We start from the raw sequence: 21876 nt of genomic DNA, 5'->3' as shown, positions 1-21876 counted from the left end.
GGGAGACTGGGGTTCAGAAACGGTAAGTGACAGGTCCAAGGCCACACATTTGAGCTGACTGGCATCAGCTTCTCTGCTTGTTGAACTACAGTCTACTCCAACTCTGTAGGCCCAGGACCCAAACCCCTGGATCCCCAGATAATCCATTTGCTCTAAGAGCACCCCTAAGCTCCAACTTGAGTGGGAGAGGGTAACTGGACCCTCTGTGGATCATGATTAATTGTAAAATATTAACACAATTTTGTATACAAAGTATTCATTGTTAATCTTATCATTACATAATAATATATACAAGATATACTACATATCATCTGTAAAACAAATATCAAGGAGCACCTGGGTGGCTCAGTGGTGGACTGTCTGCTTTCGGCTCAGGGCATGATCCCAGAGTCCTGGGATCGAGTCCCACATCAGGGTCCCTGCAGGGAGCCTGCTTCTCCCTCTCCCTATGTCTCTGCATCTCTCTCTCTCTCTGTGTTTCTCATGAACAAATGAATAAAATCTTTAAAAAACAAAACAAAACATGTATCAGATATACATTAAATACAACACTATCAACATGATTATCAATAATAAAGATATTTGTGAGTAATGCTAAGGTTGATTATTACAATGATAACACAATATTGTATTATAAGGATCATCATTGCTGAGGCTTTACAGGTTGCTTGGCACTGGCATGAATTACCTCCTCAAGCCCTCTCAGCCTTCCGTATGTTACAGAGGAGGACACTGAGCCTGGCAAAGTTTTCTGACTCGCCTGCAGTCCCCAAAAGTAATAACCTGAGATGTATTTCACACTCAGGGCCACATGCTTCCTCTTCTTCTTCTTTTTTTTAATATTGTATTTATTTATTTGAGAGAGGATGAGCAAGCATGGGCGGGGGAGGGGTAGAGGGAGAAGCAGACTCCCTGCTGAGTGCAGAGCCTGACATGGGGCTCCAGCCCAGGACCCTGGGATCGTGACCTGAACTGAAGACAGACGCTTAACTGACTGAGCCACCCAGGCGCCCCGGTGCCATGTACTTCTGTAAGCAAACACAGTCCTGCAAACTCCCTGTCACTTGGGCACCATCCTCTGGACACAGCAGTTTGCCCCCCTTAATGTAGGGCGATGCCCAGAGGTGCTGACAGCCCTCCAGGACAGAGAAAGGACAGGTTAGATGGTCCCCTCTCTGGCTCCAGACTCCACCCCCACATCAGTGGTGAATTATCTCTCTGCTCTCTCTAACGACTTCTCTAGGAGTTACTCTACCGAGGAGTATTTAAATAATCACCTGTATCCTTATTATCTTATTTAATCCCCGTAACAACTCTGTGAGGTTATATAATTACCTCCATTTTGTGGCTGAAGAAACTGAGGCACAAATTGGTGATGATTCACCTAAGTGAAAAGTGAAATGACTTGCCCTAGGATTGCGATCTTGAATTTAGAATCCGCCTCTTACTCCATTAGGCTACCTCTCCAAAAAGATGATAATACTGATCACCACCACCATCATCATCATCACCATCATTGCCACCACCATCACCACCATCATCAGCACCACCATCACCATCATCACACATCATCATCACCCCCATCTTCACTCATTGAGGTGACTCTCCAGCAGGAAATGAGGGATAGGAAGGATATAAGTGTTTCTACTAGCCTACAGCATTTGCTCCCTTCTCACTTACTCTCAAGTTCCTATAACCCCAATGTATTTGTAGGTAAGTTTATTTTGTTGGAGATTAAATGAGATACACATGAAGGTGCCAGAAGAAGACCAACTTTTTAATTCATGAGATAATAAAACTATAATAGTAATGAAAGTAAGGGGGTTGAAGGTGGTCCTGGTTTTAGCACCTGGTATGTATCAGCTCTGTGCTGGGCACTTTCCACACCTCATGTCATCAACCCTCAAAACAGCCAATCTCATGGGTCATGGCCAACAAATATTTATAGAGCATGTTATGTACCAGGACTCTTCTAGATGCCAGAATAGCAGTGAGTAAGATAAATATGACCCTTGCCCTTGTGGAGCTTACCTTCCAGTAAGAGAGACATCAATAAGCAAACAAATGAGCAGGATAATTTGGGGGAATGAAACAGGAAGGAAATAGTAGGGTGGCTATAGGGAAAGTGGCCGCAGGGGAGGTTGCTTTAGATCTGCCAGGAAGGGCCCCTGAGTTGGTGACCGTGGAACTGACCAGAGGGCCAGGACTCAAGAGCTTGGGGAAGAGCATTAGGCAGAAAGAAAGCAGATGCCAAGGCCCAGGGGTGCAAATAAGTCTAGTGTGGCTGACATTAAGGGGCCAGTGGGATTGGAAGGGAGCCAACAAGGAGAGAGAGGTAAGAGCTGACACCAGGAAAGCAGGCAGGGGCCAGGCCATGCTGGGCCCTGTGTGTAGGCCAAGGAAGACTTCAGACTAGAGTCTAAATATATGGGGCATTAGGGGCAGTTTTACAGCAGGAGAAAGTGTACCGAGGACACTAAGCAGGTTTAAGTGAGTTGCCCAAGCTCAGAGCAAGCACTGGGATCTCCTTCCAGCCCTTCCGAGTCCACACAGCCAGGCTCACCCTGGACCCCATCCAAGGACCTGGCCTGGTGAGGGCACTGGGCAGGGGCCAAGAAGCAGGATGTGCCATGAGTGCTCTGGTCCCTCCTGGGGCCGGCTGTGCTGGCCTGGGCAGGGGACGGTACCAGCAGGGGTGGGGGAAGGGGGCAGCTGAGACACAAAGCCCTTGTTGAACAAAACCCCAGCGGCTGCCCAGGGCTGGGCCAGAAGCCAGCCTGGCCTCCCAGCGTGCTTAGTGGTCCTGCAGCCCAGCCCCCACTGAGAGTTCCCACCACATCCTGAACTCTCTGAGAAGCCTCTGGGGGTACTGGACCATCTCCTCTACCCTCTGTCTCAGGGTCAGGCCAGGTTCATACCATCCCGATAAATGGCACCACTGCCCCCGAGTCGCTCAGGCAAGCACCTCCGTGTCACCCCTGAATCTGATTCCCCCTCTTCCCTCACATTCAGTTGTAATAACCAACCCTGTCGGTTATATTCTAAGTTCTCCAGATGCATCGGTTCGTTTAATCATTGTAACCAGTCTATGACACGGCACCATTATTATTCCCATTTTACAGATGAGGAAACCGAACCGCACAGCTAAGAGGGACAAGACCCACAACTCCAGCTCAGGCAGTTGGGCTCAACAGCCTCTGCTTTGCATTGCATGGCCTCTTCAGGACCTGGGTAACAGGTCACTTCCTTTGGGAAGCCTTCCCTGATACATCCCTCCGTAGGAGGCAGTAGTTGGAAAAGTCAGACAGGAGCCCAAATCCCACCAGGCTCTGCTACCTATGAGCTGTGTTACCTAGGATCAGTCAACCTTTCTGGTCCTCGGGATTCCTAAAATGGAGATGAAGAAGAGTACTTTTGCTCAGCCATCCTTTAGCTTCTTTTGAAGTCTATACTATTGTGTCTGTATGTGTTATTTGTTGGGGGAAAATGAGTAAAACAAAAATATACGTCATAAAAAGGAGTCGTTGTGTAGAGAACTTGAATGTGCCACCTTGATCACCTTCAGGGAAGGCCTTGTGGCTGCCCTGGCATAACGGTTTAGCAGACCCGGAGGCTGGCTTGCCCCAGCTCAGGGAGCACGAGCAGCAGCCAGCCTTCACTGTCAGCCCCTGAGGGGCTGTCTCAGACCTGAGAGTCATCTGCCCAAGGTCACACTCGCTCCTGGCACAGCTCACACGCATACACTGATGCAGGGATGCCGGGGTAGGGCCTGGCCATCTCACATCTCAGACCAATCGGGACATCCTTGAAGGGCCAGCTCTGCTCCGTGCTCCCTGTGGGGTTGGTGGAGGTGTCGTGAGCTCTGCTTATGGTCATGCTTCCCCTGCCCTCATCCTCTCCTGCTTCTCCTCCCTCCAGAGGGGGGAGCCTCGGGCACAGTTGAACCCCTGCTCCCTTATCTCTGCATCTCTGAGCCTGCTCCCCAGAAAGTGAGACCTCCAAAAGCCACGGGATGAGGATTTAGAGAGAATGCACACAGAGTTCTCTGTGCTTCCTATTTGCTGTGTATCACACCAGCTATTGTGTTCTCTAATTACTTCCAAAACCCCCGAAGGATAGGAACTTTGATCCAATTCATAGATGATATAACTGGCGCCCAGAGGGGTTTAGAAACTTGCCCAAAGTGCCCCAGCAAGGAGTGGTGGACCAGGGATTTGAATCCTGATATTCGATTCTCAAGCCTGAGCTTCTTACTAGTATACACTTTATGGATGTCTTTTACCATATCGCTGTTGGAAACTGAAAATTAAAATTGAATTAAAGAAAGCTATCTGAGAAGCAATTTCAGTTTTCCTTCACTTTAATTTCAGATTGACCCTCAATTGGTTGTGTTCTTAAATGCCTTGGCTTGCAAGGAGAGATTTAGGGTGGGGTGGAGGTTCAGATCCCAGCTCCAACAGTCTCCTGGCTGCACAAAGGTATGCACGCCATTTAGCCTCGGGTTAACTCCGTTCCCTCATCTTTGAAGTGGGGGCAGCAATCACATCTACTTCAGCGCTGTTTATGAAGACTAACCGAGTCCCTACTTGCAAAGCGCTTCATGCAAGGCGTGCACTTGGGAAGTTCTTGAAAATGAACCATTAAGGGGCACCTGGGTGGCCCAGTCTGTTAAGCATCTGCCTTCGGCTCAAGTCATGATCCCGGGGTCCTGGGATTGAGCCCTGCATCGGGCTTCCTGCTCAGCGGGGAGTCTGCTTCTCCCTCTGTGCCTCCCCCCACTCATGTTTTCTCTCTTGCTCTACAGTCTCTTTCAAATAAATAAATACAATCTTTTAAAAAAGAAGGAAAGGAAGAAAAGAAAGAAAGAAAAGAAAGAAAGAAAAGAAAAGAAGAAAGAAAAGAAGAAAAGAAAAGAAAGAAAAGAAAAGAAAAGAAAGAAAAGAAAAGAAAAAGAAAAGAAAAGAAAAGAAAGAAAAGAAAAGAAAAGAAAAGAAAAGAAAAGAAAGAAAAGAAAAGAAAAGAAGAAAAGAAAAGAAAAGGAGCTGTTAAGAGGCTGGACTCTGAAAGCAGACTGGCTGGAGTTTGGAACCCCAGCTCCTGAGCAGAGTTCCATTATGTGACCTCAAGAGAGTTGCTTAACTTCTCTATGCCTCGGTTTCCCCACCCATAAAATGGAAATACAAATATTACCCAGCCCCTAGGGTCAGCCTGAGAGTTTGAAGAGATAACCCCGAGGCCACACCTCCTCTGAGCAGGGCCGGCTGACTCCGCACCTGCACAGCAATGAGAGCCAGTGTTTCCTGAGAGTCTGTGCTCCCCTCTCCTTGCTCTAGCCACAGCCCTGCCTCTGAGCCCACAGAGCCCTCTAGAACAACATTCATAATAACACTAGCCAACTAACATTAGGAATCTCTAACACTTACATCATAGTGGTTAAGAGCATAGGCCATGGCACCAAACTCGCTGGATTCCAATCCTGAATCCACAGCACTGACCTTGGGCAACTCACTTTACTTCTCTGTGCCTCAGTTTCTCAATCTATAGAATGGGGATTGTAATGGCACCTCTCCCATAGCTGGTTGGGAAGTTTAAGTGGGTTCATGTTTGTAAAGCGTGAGGCATGGTGCCCGGCCCAGGGGGAGCACCTCTGTGTGGTGGGATTCCTCTGTGCTCACGGAACCCCTGGAGCCAGGCTAGTAGGAGCCAGGATAGTAGGATGGATAGAAGCCCCGAGCTCATCGTGAGCTCCTTGAGAGTTGGGATCAGGCCTCACTCCTCTTATTTCTCGGCAGCACCAGGCCCTGGGTATGGGGCTGTGATACAGGAGCCAGGATTATCCCGATCTGGCAAAGGAGGAATGTGCCGGTGTAGCCTGTGCGCTCTGACCCGGAGCAGCTGGGCCAGGGCCCTGCGCCCACCCCCAGGCCTGCAGCCTGCTCACTGTTCTTACCTCACAGCCTTTGGCCATGGCAAAGCCCCCGCCCAGGAGGAGGATGACGTTCCAGGGCACGGTGTCCTGGGCCTTTTTCCACGTCAGCAAGGGCTCTGTCTCTGCGTTGGAAGCTGAGTGGAGAAAAGACGCTTAGCCTGAAGACAGGACATGGGTCCCCTGTGACACACACTCAGGACACTCAGCCTGTGGAAGGGTCACTGGGGGATCCCTGGGTGGCTCAGAGGTTTAGTGCCACCTTCGGCCTAGGGCGTGATCCTGGAGTCCCGGGATCGAGTCCCACGTCAGGCTCCCTGCGTGGAGCCTGCTTCTCCCTCTGCCTGTGTCTCTGCCTCTCAATCTGTGTCTCTCATGAATAAATAAATAAAATCTTTAAAAAAAAGAGAGAGAGAGAAAAAGGAAGGGTCACCGGCCCCCGCAGCCCCATCTTTGCGGGGACACTTGACAGGAGGGAGTCTCCAGGAAGCCACAATCTGGCTCCACCTTTTGATTTTGGAGCTTTAAGGGAAAAAGCCCCACGAGCATCATGAGGGGCCTCTGTCCTCTGCAGAATGAAAATAATTGTCATGGTTCCCACAGCGTGAGAACCTCCTAGAACCTGGACCCCACATGTCCATGCAGGACCTCCTTTCAATTTCCCAAAACCCCTTTTGGGGCAGTGCTGCCTTCATCCTCATTTACAAGAGAAAAGGCTCTCTTTGTCACTGACCATGTGCGGAGAGAGGAAAAAAGTGGAAGGAAATTGGGGGAAAAGAGAAGCTAAGAGTATCTTTGGTTTATGGAATTCTGGGAGGATTTTTATTTCCTCAAAAGCAACAGTGTCTGCATGCAGTGGTTAGAATGGGGACCAGCAAACTTCTGTAAAGGGTTAGGGAGCGGATACTTCAGGCTTTGCAAGCCTCTGCTGATCCAGGCTGCCACCAGAGCAGCCACAGACAAGATACAGGTGAGCTGGGCAGCGGTGTTTCCAGGAAACCCTACTTAAAAAGGGGGGTGTGTGTGTTTGGCCACTCCCATGTCAGGAGCCTAGGCCTGGAGACAGACCCTCTGGGGTGTTGGCTCACCGCACGCCCTTGAACGTGACCTTGCCTGCCTGAGCCTCCATTTCCTTGGCTGACACATGGCACAGAAACAGTCCCTGTAGGGCCCTTGTGAACACTGACGAGGCAATGACGGAGCAGCCGGTCGAGAGGGACGGTCCCATCTAGTTCACATCTGAACCCCTGCGTCACTGCCTGGCACCTGGTGTGCACTCGGAAATGCTTGTCTGCTAATGTGATGTGATATGCATAGTCCAGTGTCCGGTGCAGAGTGAACACTCCTGAAATGAAACTGTCCCTGCAGGCAGCCACCAGGGAGGTGGGGAGGACAGGTCTGGCCCATGGTGATAGTTCCCTACTTCTTAGGACAATTCCTTAAATAAAATCTTAAAAAAAAAAATTTAAGGAATTGTCCAAGATTTTATTTATTTATTCATGAGAGACACAGAGAGAGAGGCAGAGACACAGGCAGAGGGAGAAGCAGGCTCCCTGCAGGGAGCCCGACGCGGGATTCGATCCCAGGTCTCCAGGATCAGGTCCTGGGCCAAAGGTGGTGCTAAACCGCTGAGCCACTTGGGCTGCCCGACAATTCCTGGTCACATAACTGTTGATGTTTTGTTTCTCCAGCTTTTTCCAAATTTCGAATTCTAAAATCAAAGCTGGAGATGTTGGGTGGCTTGGTCTGCTGCCTTTAGGCAATGAAGTATTATGTCATTAAAGAGGCAGACAAGGCCTGAAAAAGCAAAGGGACTTGCCCCACCTAGGAGGTAAGGGTCAGAGAGGGTGGGAGAGGCCCTGTCATCACGCAGATTGAATGAGTGACATGGAAAGCACTCATGAGGCCACCTGTCCCACGAGAGGCACTCAACCTTCGCTCTGATTGTCTTCACTATGTTCCCATGCCACCATGCCCTCGCTGCTGTTTCTTAAAACCACAGCCTCTAACTGTGAATCTCACACTTCCAGCCCCACTGTATTCTCGTGAGCTGTCTGGAGCAGTAGCGGAAAGCACAGGCTCTGAAGCTGAACTAGATTTGAACCCCAGCTCTGCCCTTTGGCTGTGTGATTTGAGCTGCTGACTCTCGGAGCCTCAGTGTCCCCATCTGCAAAAGGGAGCAATCATGCCTCCTTGAAGACCCACGGGGGAGAAGAAACGGGTCCATGTGTGCAAAGGGTTCAGCTCTGGGTGTGGCCCAGAGCAAGTCCTTGGTCATTCATTTCACAAATATATATTGAGGACCTACCACGTGTTAAGCACTCCTCTAGGCACCTGGGTATTCAGAAGTGGCCAAGACAGAGAAAATCCCTCCCCTTAGAGAACTTACATTTCCAGGAAGGGAGGCAGGTGAGAAACCAATAAATATCTCATGTCAGGAAATTTAATGTGTTATGAAGGAAAGAAAATAGGGTCGCGGGGTGGAGAGTGACAAGGGAGGGATGCTCTTCTGGGCAGTGCAGTCAGGGATGGAAGGCTTTTTTGGGGAAGTGTCATTTGGCCACGGTCTAAGCATAGTGATGGGAGTGAGCCATGTGACTTCTGGAGAAAGACTTGGAGGACAGAGAGGAAATGGAAGTCACCAGTGTCATCATCATCATCCACGGGCACAGTGCCCAGCACATAGTAGGCACTGCGTCGATACTTGCTGAGTGACCACAAAGGGACAGAAATGCAAGTGTAACTCCAACCCAGGCAAGGATGGAAGACAGTGGGTATAGTAAGAAAATCAAGGTTGTCCTGGACGCCTGGGTTCTACCCCCTGTCTCTGTTTAGCTAGCTGTGTGACCTTGATCGAGTCACTTTCTCTCCATGGAAACTGGCCGCTCCCAGGCTCCATGTGAGTCCTGAGGGCTGAGCACTAGAGCGCATCATTTCAAGGCTGTGTGAGCCCACTGGTGGCCAAAGCACAGGCGGTGTTCGTGGAGTGCCCCCTCTCTCCATCCACTGGAGGCAACACCTGAAACTCCAGCCTGAAGAACCTTCTGCCGAAGTGGCATGCTGTGCCCCGCAGACCGGCCAGACCCAACTCCTGGATGGGCTTTAACGCTCCTGTTCTGGGCCCACACCGTGTTTTCAATTCGAATTAGTTGCCAATATTTAAAATCAGGGAGATTGCATAAAGTGTTTTGCTTCTCTTGATAAATCAGGAAACCTGGCAAGATTAGTCCTGCTGTCCCACATGGTGACACTCGGTGGAAACTGAGTCACAGCCGCCCTTTTATTTAAAGGGCATTGGCTTGCCAGTTCTCCACGGACCCCACAGCACCCTGACCTTGAAGTGAAAGGTCTTGCCACTCACGAGCAGCCTCTGCTGCTCTTTTCCTCATATTGACGCTCTTCTCTGTTTCAAAAACTCTAAAGGAAAGCTGGGTGGGGGCGAGGCGGTGGGGGCGGTGGGTGTCATGAAGCACATCTTCCTGCCCCCAGTCGGCTGCACCCAAAGCCGTTACCTCCCTGTGGGCATCTGAGTTTGCAAGCTTTGTTCTATCAAACCGCTAAAGCCAGAGGTGAAGAGTGTCCAAGGGACATGTTCGTCCTCTAAGTGGGAAAACAAGGCCCAGACAGAACCAAGGAACTTACTCAGGGCCACCCAGCAACTTAGTACCAGGGCTGGGCTACCAGACGTCCTCGTCACACGCCCTCGCCGCAGCCTCGGCTGAGGGGGAGCTCTGGGCCTTCTGAGCCCACCCACAGGTGACAGAGCTGCGGATGGGACCTGACCAAGGGCAGCCAGTCCACATGAGGGCTACGAGGCGGCCTGGTGGGAGAGCTGGCCAAATAAAAACAAGGCCGACCAAGCAGATTCTTACTCTCAGAGGTATGCATGGCAAGTGGGACGACAGCAGGTGCACAGAAGTGAAGCTAAAAGTGAAAGGACATTAAAAAAAGTGAATGGACAGAGAGAAAGGGAGGCCTTGTGCTACGGGAGAGGGGGGCGATGAGCAAGTGGATGCCATGAGAACGTGGGCATCATGACAGAGGAGACATGGGAAGGGAACTCAGGTTCTAAAAAAAGCAGGAACTATACAGAAGCAGAAGCTATAAAGAGGCCCAGAAGCAGTAGAAATCGGGGAGAGGACAGGACGTGGTCTTCGGGGAGCATGATGAAGCCAGCTGGGAGGAAGACGGAGGAGCAGGGACGAAGCCTGCCCGGTTGCTCAATCTTTACCCACAACCCGAGGCTCCCTGGACCCAGTGTTCCCTTGGCTGCAATAACTGTTTCCGGAGCCCTGAGAAATCATCTACCTACTGATCCCCACGCCCAGAACTCCTCCTCCTCCTCCTCCTCCTCCTCCTCCTCTGAAACTGGAGCTAACCTGCCCTAGACTCTAGAAGATGAACCTATTTCTGACTCTGGGTGCAGAGCTCATCCCACTGCCCCAGATGGAGCAGCCACTGTCACAGGTGGTAGGTGACAGCACCTTGTCTGGCAGACACACCTGCTGGGGACTCAGTGGCGGCACAGGCTGGCCATCTGAAGGCCAGCTTGCAGAGGTTTTGGTTTGGGGGGCTCAGTGGTCCTTTTAAACTGACCTGGAACACAGCTAGGCTGTTGTGCCTCAGTCCCCACCACTTCCTATATCTAGCTTGAGATTTGTTCGCCTGGTCCCTTAGGCGATGGAGTCAGAGTCCCAACTCCTGCCTTGAGCCCTGGTGTGGTGTGGGTTTTCTGTAAAAGAGTCAGAAAGTAAGTATTTTTTTGTATGGGTTTTGTGAGCCAAGAGGCAAAATCGAGGCTTTTGTGTAGATTCTTATGTCACTGAAGAAAATAAATGTCCACAAATTTCTTACTGAAGAAATAAACTTTATTTGTGGACACTGAAATCTGAATTTCATGTAATGTTCATGTCATGAAATATTTTTCTTCTGATTCTTTTCAACTATTAAAAAATGTAAAAGCTAGTCTTTCCTCACAGGCTGTACAAAGCAGCCATCTGGATTTGGCCAACTGTAGCTAACTCCTACCCTGGCCTGTCACCTCTGGCAGCCCCAAGTGCCCAGACTAGCTAATGCCTTGGACAGAGAAGAGGGAAGAAGTGGGACCACACAGTTAGTACAGTGGGGTTCAGGTCCCAGGCAGGGGCCCTGCCTCGAGGTCACTGATCACCATGTTCAGTCACAGTTCTCGCTGAGCCCACTGAGACCCCAGCCTTGACACCTTACCTTTTAAGTCAAACCACCACTTGAAAGAGGGCCTTTGGGATGGGAAGAAGAACAAGATGGTGACAATGGCCACTCCGGTGACAGCATCAGAAAGAAACCTACAATGACAAGGCCCCAAAGCATGTGACCCTCGGGCATCTCAGCAGGCTGCCAGTTTGGCAGATTTGCAAATGAGGATTTGTGGGAAGGGGGCATTGTTGGGGGCCACTCAGCACTGATGCAACAGCCCCCTGGGATGCTGGAGCCCTCTCTCTATCCAGACTCCCCGAGGTGCTTTGAGGCTGCCTGTGACAAACAAAGGCTCATCCTCCTAGGAAGAGAGACTTGACCAAAGAGGGAAGAATCTAGGCATCACCAAATATGGGATCTGTGGAACTCCTGCCAATCACCATAACCAGGGCTTCTCTAAGAGCTTGTACGGATTTGCTCAGCTTCTGATTGCATCCCTCCTGGGATGGGCAGCCTAGTCCACAGACGCAGCCCCTTCACACCAGCAGAATGCAGATGGAAGCAGCCTCACGGCCCACAAAATCTAATTACTGCCTTTGAAGGATCCACTGCGCATCTTATGGAGACATTAAGCTCACAGAAGTCCCAGAAACAGCCCTCTGGGGCAGGCAGCTTCGATCTCAGATGAGAAATCTGAGGCTTAGCTCGCAGAAGCAACTTGCTCAAGGCCACACCATGGTCCATGCAGGAGATGGGCATTGAACCCATATTTGTCTGGCTCCAAGCCCAATAAGCATGGAGCCCCATGTCAACAAAAGCCCTTTCAGCCCACACATTTGAGAAGAAGAGTATTCCAATGACCAAGAAACTGGAAAAGATAGTCAACATCACTGTATCAGAGAAATAGAAGCCCACTGCTAATGGAGCATCACTCGTCTGCTAACAACAGGCACAAGTTGAAAGGGTAACGATAATACCTAATGGACAGGTTGGAAAACATACACTGGTGGTGTGAAAATAAACTGATTTAACCTGCTGGAGGGCAGCTGGCGACATATTTCAATATTTTACATGTGAATACCCCTTGATCCAGTTGTTACACTTATAGGAATTGATCCTCAGGAAAACTGGCCTCCGATATACAGATTAGGTGCAGGGATATTCATTATGGATAAAAGGGGAAAATAATGGAAGATTTTTAGTACAGACATGTGTAAATAAATTGTGTATGATAATGTATATGTAACAGTGTATCTATAATGAAATACCCTGCATCTGTTTTTTTTAAAGATAGATCAATCTTTACGCATTGACATAAAAGTACAACCAAGATATTTTGTAAATAAAAAGCAAAGTTTTATTTGCAGTATTAGACACGATCCAAAAGGAATTGTTTAAATAGATTAAGATACTCTCATTCTATAGAATACTATGGAGGGTTTATTTATTTTTATTTTTTATTTTTTTATTTTTTTATTTTTATTTTTTTACTATGGAGGGTTTAAAAAGGGTGAAGTAGGTCAGAAATAGCAAGTTGCTTGTGATGATGTATTTTTACTTGCTAGTTTTTTGTAACATGTGTACACATGGCTGTGTGTATATCCTATATGTTAGACACCAAACTCTTAATTTGATAATCTCTTCATTTACTAACTTTTACTTTTTCAATTCAGCATTGTTTTTTTTATAAGGAGTGTGCATAACATATAGTTGAACAAAAAAGAAAAAGGCAGATCACAAATAAAATGTCTACAGTAATCACATTTCTTTAAAAAAATCTTGTTTAGATAGGTTTCTTTTTAGCTAGTTTGCATGTATTTTTACAATTAGCTTTATTGAAATATATTTAACATGCAATAAAATGCACCCATTTGAAGGACATAGCTTAAATCTTGGCTAATGTATACTGTCCTGTAACCAACCACCAATGGGATTAAGATATAGAACAGTTCCTGGATAGGCATTTTTAAGTCCGAAAAGATAAGTTAAAAAGGCATTTTTAACTCAGAATTGGAGATTGAGTTTCTAGGTGATTTTTGCTTTCTTTGTATTGTTGGAATGTTTACAACACCTACTTTGCATTTGAAAAAAAAATACAGTATCTACATTTTGGAAAATAAGACAATAGTAGTAAGAGCCACTTCTCTTGGCTCTGTGAAATGACATTGCTTCTTCCTCATAATAACTCACATGAGATCAGAACCTTATTCACCCATTTACCTGGGGTTGTTTGAGGCTCCAAGAGTCCCCTGTGTATAACTGCTCTATCCAATAGGGCAGCCAGTGGCCACATGTGGCTAGTAGACACTTGAATTCTGGCAAGACCAAACTTAGATGTGTTACCTTATAAAAACACACACCAGACTTTGAAGATTTAGTATGAACAAAAATAAAATAACTCAATAATTCTTTATATAGATTCCATGTTGAAATAATATATTGGGTTAAATGAAATATATTACTAAAATTAATCTCATTGTTTCTTTTGACTTTTTAAATGTGGCTGCTAAAACTGGGAAATTATGTATGTGGCTGACATTATATTTCTATCAGATGGTGCTGATGGAAATCATCAGATCTCACCGAAACCAGAGGACATATGTCCTATCTAATTCTGTTCTGACACACCAGAATCTGATGTGGTGGCTCACTCACTCATCTTAAAATGCTTCCCAATCTTAGCCTTTGCTCATTTGTTGCACGGGGTTTTCTACTTACCTCACTGCCTGCTTCTTCCAGGTCTCTCCTCTACCCAGCCCCTAAATGTTGGGGGTCCTCAGAGTCTTCTACACTCTCCCTTTACTCTTTTCCCTAGCTGACCCCATTAGTTCCTATGGATTTAAATTTCAAATTTATGAGATGACTCTTGGATTTATACCTGCAACTCAATACCTCCTCTGAGCTCCGGGCTTGTGGTTCCAGCTGCTGGTTGCAGTATTTAAAAGACATATTTGACTTGACAAGTCTAACCCAAGTCCAAAATTGAATTATTGATAAGCTGCCCACTGTCTCCTAAAGAAGGTTCTTCTCCAACTAACCACCATCCATGCAGGTGCTCCTTCCCTTACGTCCCCAAATCCTACTGGGCAGCAGGAGTTATCATTTCTAACTTCCAAACAGATCTTAATGGTTGCCTGTCTAGTGCTACCGTTTTTATCATGCGAGACCCAGTGAGCTTCTTCTGTAAAGGGGTGCACAGTAAGGCGTGCACAGTAAAGGGGCACACTCTTGACTTTGCAGGCCATGTGGTCTTTGTCCTGACTCAACTTTGATGTTGCAATATGAAAGCAGCTGCGAGCAATACCTAAATGAGCCGGTGTGGCTGAGTTCCAATGAAACTTTATTCATAGACACTGACCTTTGACTTTCATATAATTTCTATGCATCGTGAATAATACTTGTCTTTTGATTTTTACCCATTTAAAAATGGAAAAGCCATCCGAATACAAGTGGTGGGCCAGAGTTGGCCCATGAGCCTTAGTTTGCCAGCCCTGTCCTAGATGACAGAGGGTCATCTAGATGGTGTTAGAGCTCTTACCTCTTTTCCCCTATCCATTCCCTAGCAAGTAGAGCTAATCCTTTATTGAGTTCATTCCTTGTGCCATTCTAATCACTTGACATGAACTACCTCATTGATCCTTGGAACAATCCAATAAGAATTGTACTTTGATAATTCCACTTTACAGATAAGAAAACAGAGGCACAGAGCCTCCCTCACAGAAAAGTTCCCCCCCCCCCCAAAAAAAGAAAAGTTTTCCTCATCCAAGAAGACTCTCCAGGACCTGGCTCTTGCCTGCCCTTTCTGTGATGTCTTGCTGATTTTCCTCCCTTCCCACCGAGCCTTGGTCACATGGGGCTTCCTTCAGTTCCTCAAATTAAGTTCGTGCCCTCTGGCTCTCAGTAGACATTCCCAACATGCCTCCAGTGCTTATTTCTACTGGGAACTTTGCTTCCTCCCAGAACTAGCCACAGTCAATGCCCACGCCTCATTCCTTTATAATATAGTCCTCTTGATCTTTCTTTCTTTGTGCTCATTGCAATCTGCAGGGTTTTGCTGTCAAACTATTTGCTTTTGTCTGCATCCCCAGCATCTAGCACAATATGCAGCACACAACAGGCGCTCCATAAATGCTGACTGATTGAACAAACTCATGAGTCAATGAATGAATGATGTGCTCAGAGTCCCACCATTTACAAGCTGCAGAGCTGGCATTTGAACTTAGTTTTGCCTGATTCCAAAGGCAAAGCTCCTGACACATGAGAACGCAAAATGTTTTATCATCAGAACCTAAATTTTTTTGAGGGTAAAAGTTTATAGTCACAGGGGACCAAGGATATATGCCTAGCCCAGCCCCTTCCCCTCACCCCCAGCTACACTGTCTCTCCAGCTCTTGGTGGCCCATCCCAGAATCTTCCCTGTTGGGGCTCCACCCTCAAGTTCCCCAAGTCTCACCCAGGGGTGAAGAAACTGGCCCAGCCAGGGATGAACTTCGGATCCCGGGAGAAGAGGAGGATGGCGAACATGCAGAAAAGGGTGAACACAGCCTGTTCGGCAAACCTGTGGCACAGATAAGGCAGGCGCTATGCTGATGGCAGGCTTTGGGCGGACCACCGCGTGGGGGGCAGGTGCCTGCTGGCTGTGACCTGGCCCCTGGCCCTGCCTCTGAGAAGCTGCGAGAAGTAATCCACTCCCCAGAGTGAGGGGAAGGGAATCCCAGGGTGTAAGGGGATTCCTGCAAGGGGTTCCCACACTCCCCCAAGCTCCTACCTGAGCATCAGGCACCACCTTCCCCCCAGGTTATTTATATCATTCCCACGAGGAATTTCCCAAGGTCCTAAGGAGAATCACTAGAGAGAAAGAAAAAGCAAAGTAGAGGCAGAGTCAGAAAAAAAGGAAACAGAAACAGAGGGAGGCGAAAGAGAGAGGAACAGTCATACATGCAGAGGAAGATGGATGTGCAGAGGGCAGACACAGGCAATCTTCAAAAGTTGGAGTAAACATCTACCCAAAGTGGCCGTTCCACAGACTGGGGAGCAGGACCCAGAGAAGGTTAGTGCTTTGCCCGAGGCTACACAGCAGTTCGTGGCAGGGCCAGCTCCTGGGTGCAGACCTCCTAACTCCTAGGTATTCTCACTGAATGGAAAACGTGCTCTGAGAAAGGTCCCAGGAGGTCGTGTTGGGGATCCCGCGTGCCAGGAGGGAAACAGCGCCCAAGCTGGACAGGTGGCGGGTCCCCACCCCAGGTACACCCTGAGGGGCTTCCTGGGCCAGGACAAGAGGCTGACTGGCTAAGCCACCCCCTTACCCTCCATCTTCAGACTGCCAGGTCATCGTCTTGATTCCCCTGGAACTCAGCCCCCAGGGATCCAGAGGTCAGGGCAGGAGGTGGCTCTCCTGAAAGTCTACACTGGGCTCCCCCCCACTACCAGGAACCCCGGTACCACGCACTTGATGGGCCCCAGGTTCTGGAATTCCTCCCGAATCACAGCTCGAGCCCTGTCTTCTGCAACACTTTTGATCTCAGATTTCTTCTTCCTCCAGCCCCTGAAATGGAGTAGGGAGGTTAGGAGCAGCCACTGCAAATGTGAATAACCCCTCGACTCCCCACCACTCCCTGGCCAAGCCTCATTATCTCTGTTCTGGAGATGAACAGCCTGCTGCTGAGTGGCCTCCCTCCCTGTGTCTTCCCTTTCTAAAGTCTGTTCTCCCCACTGATAGCCTCATTGGCCTTGTAAAAATGTGGATCTGCTCATAGGACTCCCAGGCTTACAGTTCTTCAGGGAGTCAAAAGGACACGTGAATAAAACCAACGGAACAAAGTCAGAAGTCCAGAAATAGGCTGGGGATTTAGTCTATGGTCAAGTTGGTACCTCAGACTGGTGTAGAAAAGATGGTCAGTGGTGGTGACATACAGATCAATGGGATGGAATTGGGAGTCCACATATAAACCCATACTTCCATGCTCAACTGGGTTTTGGTAAGAGTACCAAGACCATTCAACCAGGCAAGAATAGTCTTTTCACATATGATGCTAGGACAACTGGATAGCTACATGCAAAAGGATGAATGTGGACCCCTACCTCAAACCATATAAAAAAAATTTAAACTCAAAATGGATAAGACCTAAATATAAGGGCTAGATGTATAAAAATTTTTTTTTCTTTTTCTTTTTTTGTATAAAATTCTTGGAAGATGATATGGTGCTAAATTTTTCTGGTTCTGGATTAGGCAACTATTTCTTGATATAATAATGCTAAAAGCTCAAGCAACCAAAGTAGATAAATTGAACTTTGTCAAATTTTAAAACTTTTGTGTGACAATAAATAGCACTGGAAAACTGGGTGGCCACCTGAAACAAAGAAATGAAGTTGGATCCAAACCTCACATTGCACCCTAAGGATAAACTCTAAACAGGGCAGCCCTGGTGGCTCAGTGGGTTTGGCGCCACCTCCAGCCCAGGGCGTGATCCCGGAGACTCGGGATCGAGTCCCACATCAGGCTCCCTACATGAAGCCTGCTTCTCCCTCTGCCTGTGTCTCTGCCTCTCTCTCTGTGTGTGTCTCTATGAATAAATAAATAAAATGTTTAAAAAAAAAAGGATAAACTCTAAACAGGTAAAAGATTTCAGTGTAAAGATCAACAAGCAAGGAAAAAACTAGATTAAAACATGAGATTATTTTTTTACAACTCTAATGGGAAAATCTGGTACTAAAAATTCAGAAGTCACAATGAGAAGGATCGAGAAATTCAGCTATAAAAATTTTCTAGGGGCACCTGGGTGGTTCAGTTGGTTGGGTGTCTGCCTTCTGTTCAGGTCATGATCTCAGGGTTCTGGAATCGAGCCTTGCATCAGGCTCCCTGGTCAGCGGGGAGTCTGCTTCTCTTTCTCCTTCTGCCTCTTTCCTGGCTTGTGCACTCTTGCTCTCTCTCACACTCACTCTCTCTCTCTCTCTCAAATAAACAAAATCTTAAAAAAGAGGTTTTTTTCTTTTTTTTGAGAGATTTTATTTACGTATTCATTAGAGACACAGAGAGAGAGGCAGAGACATAGGCAGAGGGAGAAGCAGATCCTTGTAGGGAGTCAGATGTAGGACTAGATCCCCAAACCCCAGGATCATGCCCTGAGCCAAAGGGAGATACTCAACCGCTGAGCCACTCAGACGTCCCTTAAATTTTTTTTTTTCTAAAAAATTCTTCATGGAAAAAGCACCATAAGCAAAGTAAAAAAAAAATCAGGAAAAATATTTTCAACTTATGTTGCGGAATAAACACTAATATTTCAATATATAAAGAGTGCTAGAAATCAAGAAGATCAGGACCAATAATCCATTTGAAAAAATATACAGAGGATATAAACACATGGTTTAATAAGCCACAAGAAAGAAAATACCAGTGGCCCTAATGAAGATTGGAAAACTTTTCATGTTGCCCTCCAATATGAAAAGTTGCTCAAAATGACTCTTAATAAAATGAATGCAAATTATTTTTCTCTTATCAGATTGGTAAAAATCCACTGCTGCATGGAAGCAGATACTCTCATCCATCATAAATAGGAGAACAAATTCGTATTTGTACAAATTCGTAGGAGAACCATCCATCATAAATAGGAGAACAAATTCTCCAAATTCTATGGAGAATGACTTGATAATATCTATTAAAAGGAAGATGTGTTTATAATGAGACTCCAAAGTCTCACCTATGGAAATTTACTTTAGAAAAATACGCGCTAATATACAAAATCGTATCTGTATTGGGAGACTAGTCACCGGAAAATATACTATATCTGCTTATATTTATTTACAGAAACTCTGGAAGATTACCCAAGAAACCAATAAAAGTACCTGCCTGTTTTGGGGGAAGTATTGGGTGAATGGGTAAATGAAGAAGGCATGGTTGGGATGAAGAATTCTCACTGCCTATCTCTATGCATCGTTTTGATTTTTGAACCATGTGTATGTGTTGCTTATCCCAATTAAAACAACAACAACAAATGAATGTATTTTTAAAAAATCCTCACTATGGTCTTTTGTATGAAGATGAAACCTCCACAAACCTCTCAATGATCCAGCCCAGGGTTTCTCCACCTTGGAACTAATTAATATATTGGGGTGGGATCTTTCTTTCTTGTGAGGTGGGATGATTCCTTGCTGTAGGAGGCTGACTTGTGTTTTGTAGATCCTGTAGAATTGCAGAATGTCTACTCACTAGATGCCAGTAGTTCTTCCTTAACAGTGACAACCAAAATGTCGGTAGATACTGCCGAATGTCCCTTGGTGAAGGAGTTTGGGGTGGGGGTTTGGGGTTCATTTCCAGGTGAAAACTTCTGCCTTGTTCCCTGACCTCATCTCCCACAGGTCTCCCTCACCCCCTTAACTCAGTCACTTTAACCTTTTAGTTCCAAAACATCCCTCACTACCTGCAGCCTCAGGGCCTTTGCACTCACTGTTCTATCTGCTTGGAATGCTCTTCATCATGCCCACATATCCTTTCCTTCCTTTGCCGAATTAGGTCTATTCATTCTTCATGTCCCTTCCCCAAAGAAGCTCTCCTGACCTCCCAGTGAGGAGAGAGTCCTCCAGGGCATATCTTCACCTCTCACTGTCTTTTCCTTCACGGCACTTCCGACTGGCATTCCTGCTACACTTGGCTGTTCCCTGTCGGTCTTCCCCACGTTGAGTGCAAGCTCCCCAAGGGCAGGGATGTTTCTGCCTCGCCCACTGCTACATGCTCGATACCCGTAACAGTGGTAGGCACACAGGAGGTGCTCAGTAGATATTTGCTGAGTGAAGATGGTGTCATGACATTGGCCTGAAACTTCTCTGTCACCCAGAACCACGTCTGCCACTGAACTTCCCTCTACCTGCATTTCGTCCATCCTCTCGTGGCTGAGTTCTGCAGATGCCTGCTAGATTGAAACAGGTAGTCTGGACAAACAGGCTCTATTTCTGGCTTACTCCTGGACACTTTGTACGTCTTCCCTCATTCAGACTTGACTTTAGCTGAAGCTAACTTTTAGCCCCAATCTAAAGTGAAGACATTAAACCTCAGGGAGGTTACCAAATTGCTCGAGGTCACGTGGAAGCGTGATTTGAATTCTGATCCATCTGAGTCCAAGGTCAGAACTTGCTTCTCTGAGCTAACTTGGGTCTTGAATCCCGAGTTTCTGCTCTGAGGATTTCTGGAAGGCATCTGAGTCAAAGAACACTGTGATCAGAGCCTTCCTATTCTCAAACATCTTCACATCCCTTTGAACTAGAGTAGCATCTAGTAGTTCCATTTTACAGATGGACAAATGAAGGCCCAGAGAGATGAGGGGATGGAGTCAGAGAATGACTCCATGACATACCTGCTACCCTCAGCCCTGAACTATAGTTCCTACATTAGGATGCCCCAAACTCCAGGCATCTGTAGCCTGCCTTGACAAATGTTCCCATAACCACATACCACCTGGCTCACATTTGCTTAATATTTTCCTCCAAATAGATTCACCATTTTAGATTCTTCATTTTAATGAACGAAATGTATGTAACCAGAAAACTTTCTATCGCTCCCATGAATGGAAAACAAGAATCATTTGTCATAAAAAAAAGTAATCATAAAAATAAATACAGGATAGCAAAGCGATTATTACACTCTGCCTAGACACCATTGCTGGCTTAGGTCTCTGGAACTGACGCTTGCTCTTTGTTTGAAAAGCTGATTTGGAAATGTTAGAGAGGTATTACAGTTTCCCCACCGCTCACCTGAGACTCGTTCCATTCTATGAGAGTTGATAAAGGATTCTTTTTCTCACAATACGAGCTGATGTTATTTAATACCTTGTCCTCACACCACCCCAAATTATCTCCTGTACCAGGGCCCCATAAAATGGGAGAGAGTGCTCCTCTCTCTCCTCCCATAAGAGTGTTTATCATACTTAAAGGACTGCGCTGTCTGTAATTACCAATGATGGGTGGTCTGGGTGTAGCAGGAAGGTCACATCATCCAAAATCCTCACATCCCTGGGAGGTGAGGTCTAGTATAGTCACCACATAAGACAAGAACATGAGGGTGCCTGGGTGGTTTAGTGGTTGAGCACCTGCCTTTGGCTCAGGCGTGATCCCTGGGTCCTGGGATCAAGTGGCACATCAGACTCCCTGCAAGGAGCCTGCTTCTCCCTCTGCCTATGTCTCTGCCTCTCTCATGAATAAATAAATAAATAAATAAATAAATAAATAAATAAATAAATAAATAAATAAATAAAATCTTTAAAAAAAAATAAAGGAACATTAAATTGCAGTGATGATCCTCCATTTCCGTAGGAGGAAACTCGACTTGAGAAGACCACTCTCTACCCAACGAGAAGGAACCTGGAACTCCAGCTGGGCTCAACGCTTGAAGTAAGCATGAAGGGTACCTCAGGGTCATTCCTCCATACAGGAAGGAGATCCACAGCCAGCCCACCAACAGGAACAGCACCATGAGGGGGAAGGCGAAAATGAACCAGGAGCCGAAATTCACCACATCGCACTGTGGGAAGAAACTGGGGAAAGGGGAGCGATGAGAGCCAGCCCAGGCCAGCCAGGCCGATGTATAGTGCATACATACAGGTGGCTATTTCCGAGCTAGAACACCGAGGTTTATATATAGAAACTAGAATATGCTTAATATTAACAGTGGATTGAAGGTATTTCAATTTTTTTTCGCGACATTTCCTGAGTGTTCTGTAACGTACCTATATAATCAGAGTAAAGTAACAAAATGTATTTGGGGAGCAAAGGCCAAGGGGGTTGCC

At 46.9% G+C, this 21876-nt stretch overlaps 1 protein-coding gene across 1 annotated transcript in view; it reads right to left on the bottom strand.

Moving 5' to 3' along the window:
• Nucleotides 1–21876, bottom strand: part of SLC13A3 (solute carrier family 13 member 3) — a 77631-nt gene that overhangs the window by 7290 nt on the left and 48465 nt on the right. Inside the window, exons 6-10 of the mRNA XM_055304820.1 lie at nucleotides 21499–21624; nucleotides 16551–16646; nucleotides 15555–15659; nucleotides 11153–11250; nucleotides 5951–6063 (exon numbers count right to left, since the gene is read on the bottom strand). Coding sequence (XP_055160795.1) covers nucleotides 5951–6063; nucleotides 11153–11250; nucleotides 15555–15659; nucleotides 16551–16646; nucleotides 21499–21624 — 538 coding nt within the window. The remainder of the gene's footprint in view (nucleotides 1–5950; nucleotides 6064–11152; nucleotides 11251–15554; nucleotides 15660–16550; nucleotides 16647–21498; nucleotides 21625–21876) is intronic.

The sequence above is a fragment of the Nyctereutes procyonoides genome, unplaced genomic scaffold (assembly GCF_905146905.1).
Source record: "Nyctereutes procyonoides isolate TBG_1078 unplaced genomic scaffold, NYPRO_anot_genome, whole genome shotgun sequence".
NCBI classification, from domain to species: Eukaryota; Metazoa; Chordata; class Mammalia; order Carnivora; family Canidae; genus Nyctereutes; species Nyctereutes procyonoides.
The sequence above is the reverse complement of the archived record's forward strand: the minus strand, read 5'-3'. Positions and strand labels throughout refer to the sequence as shown.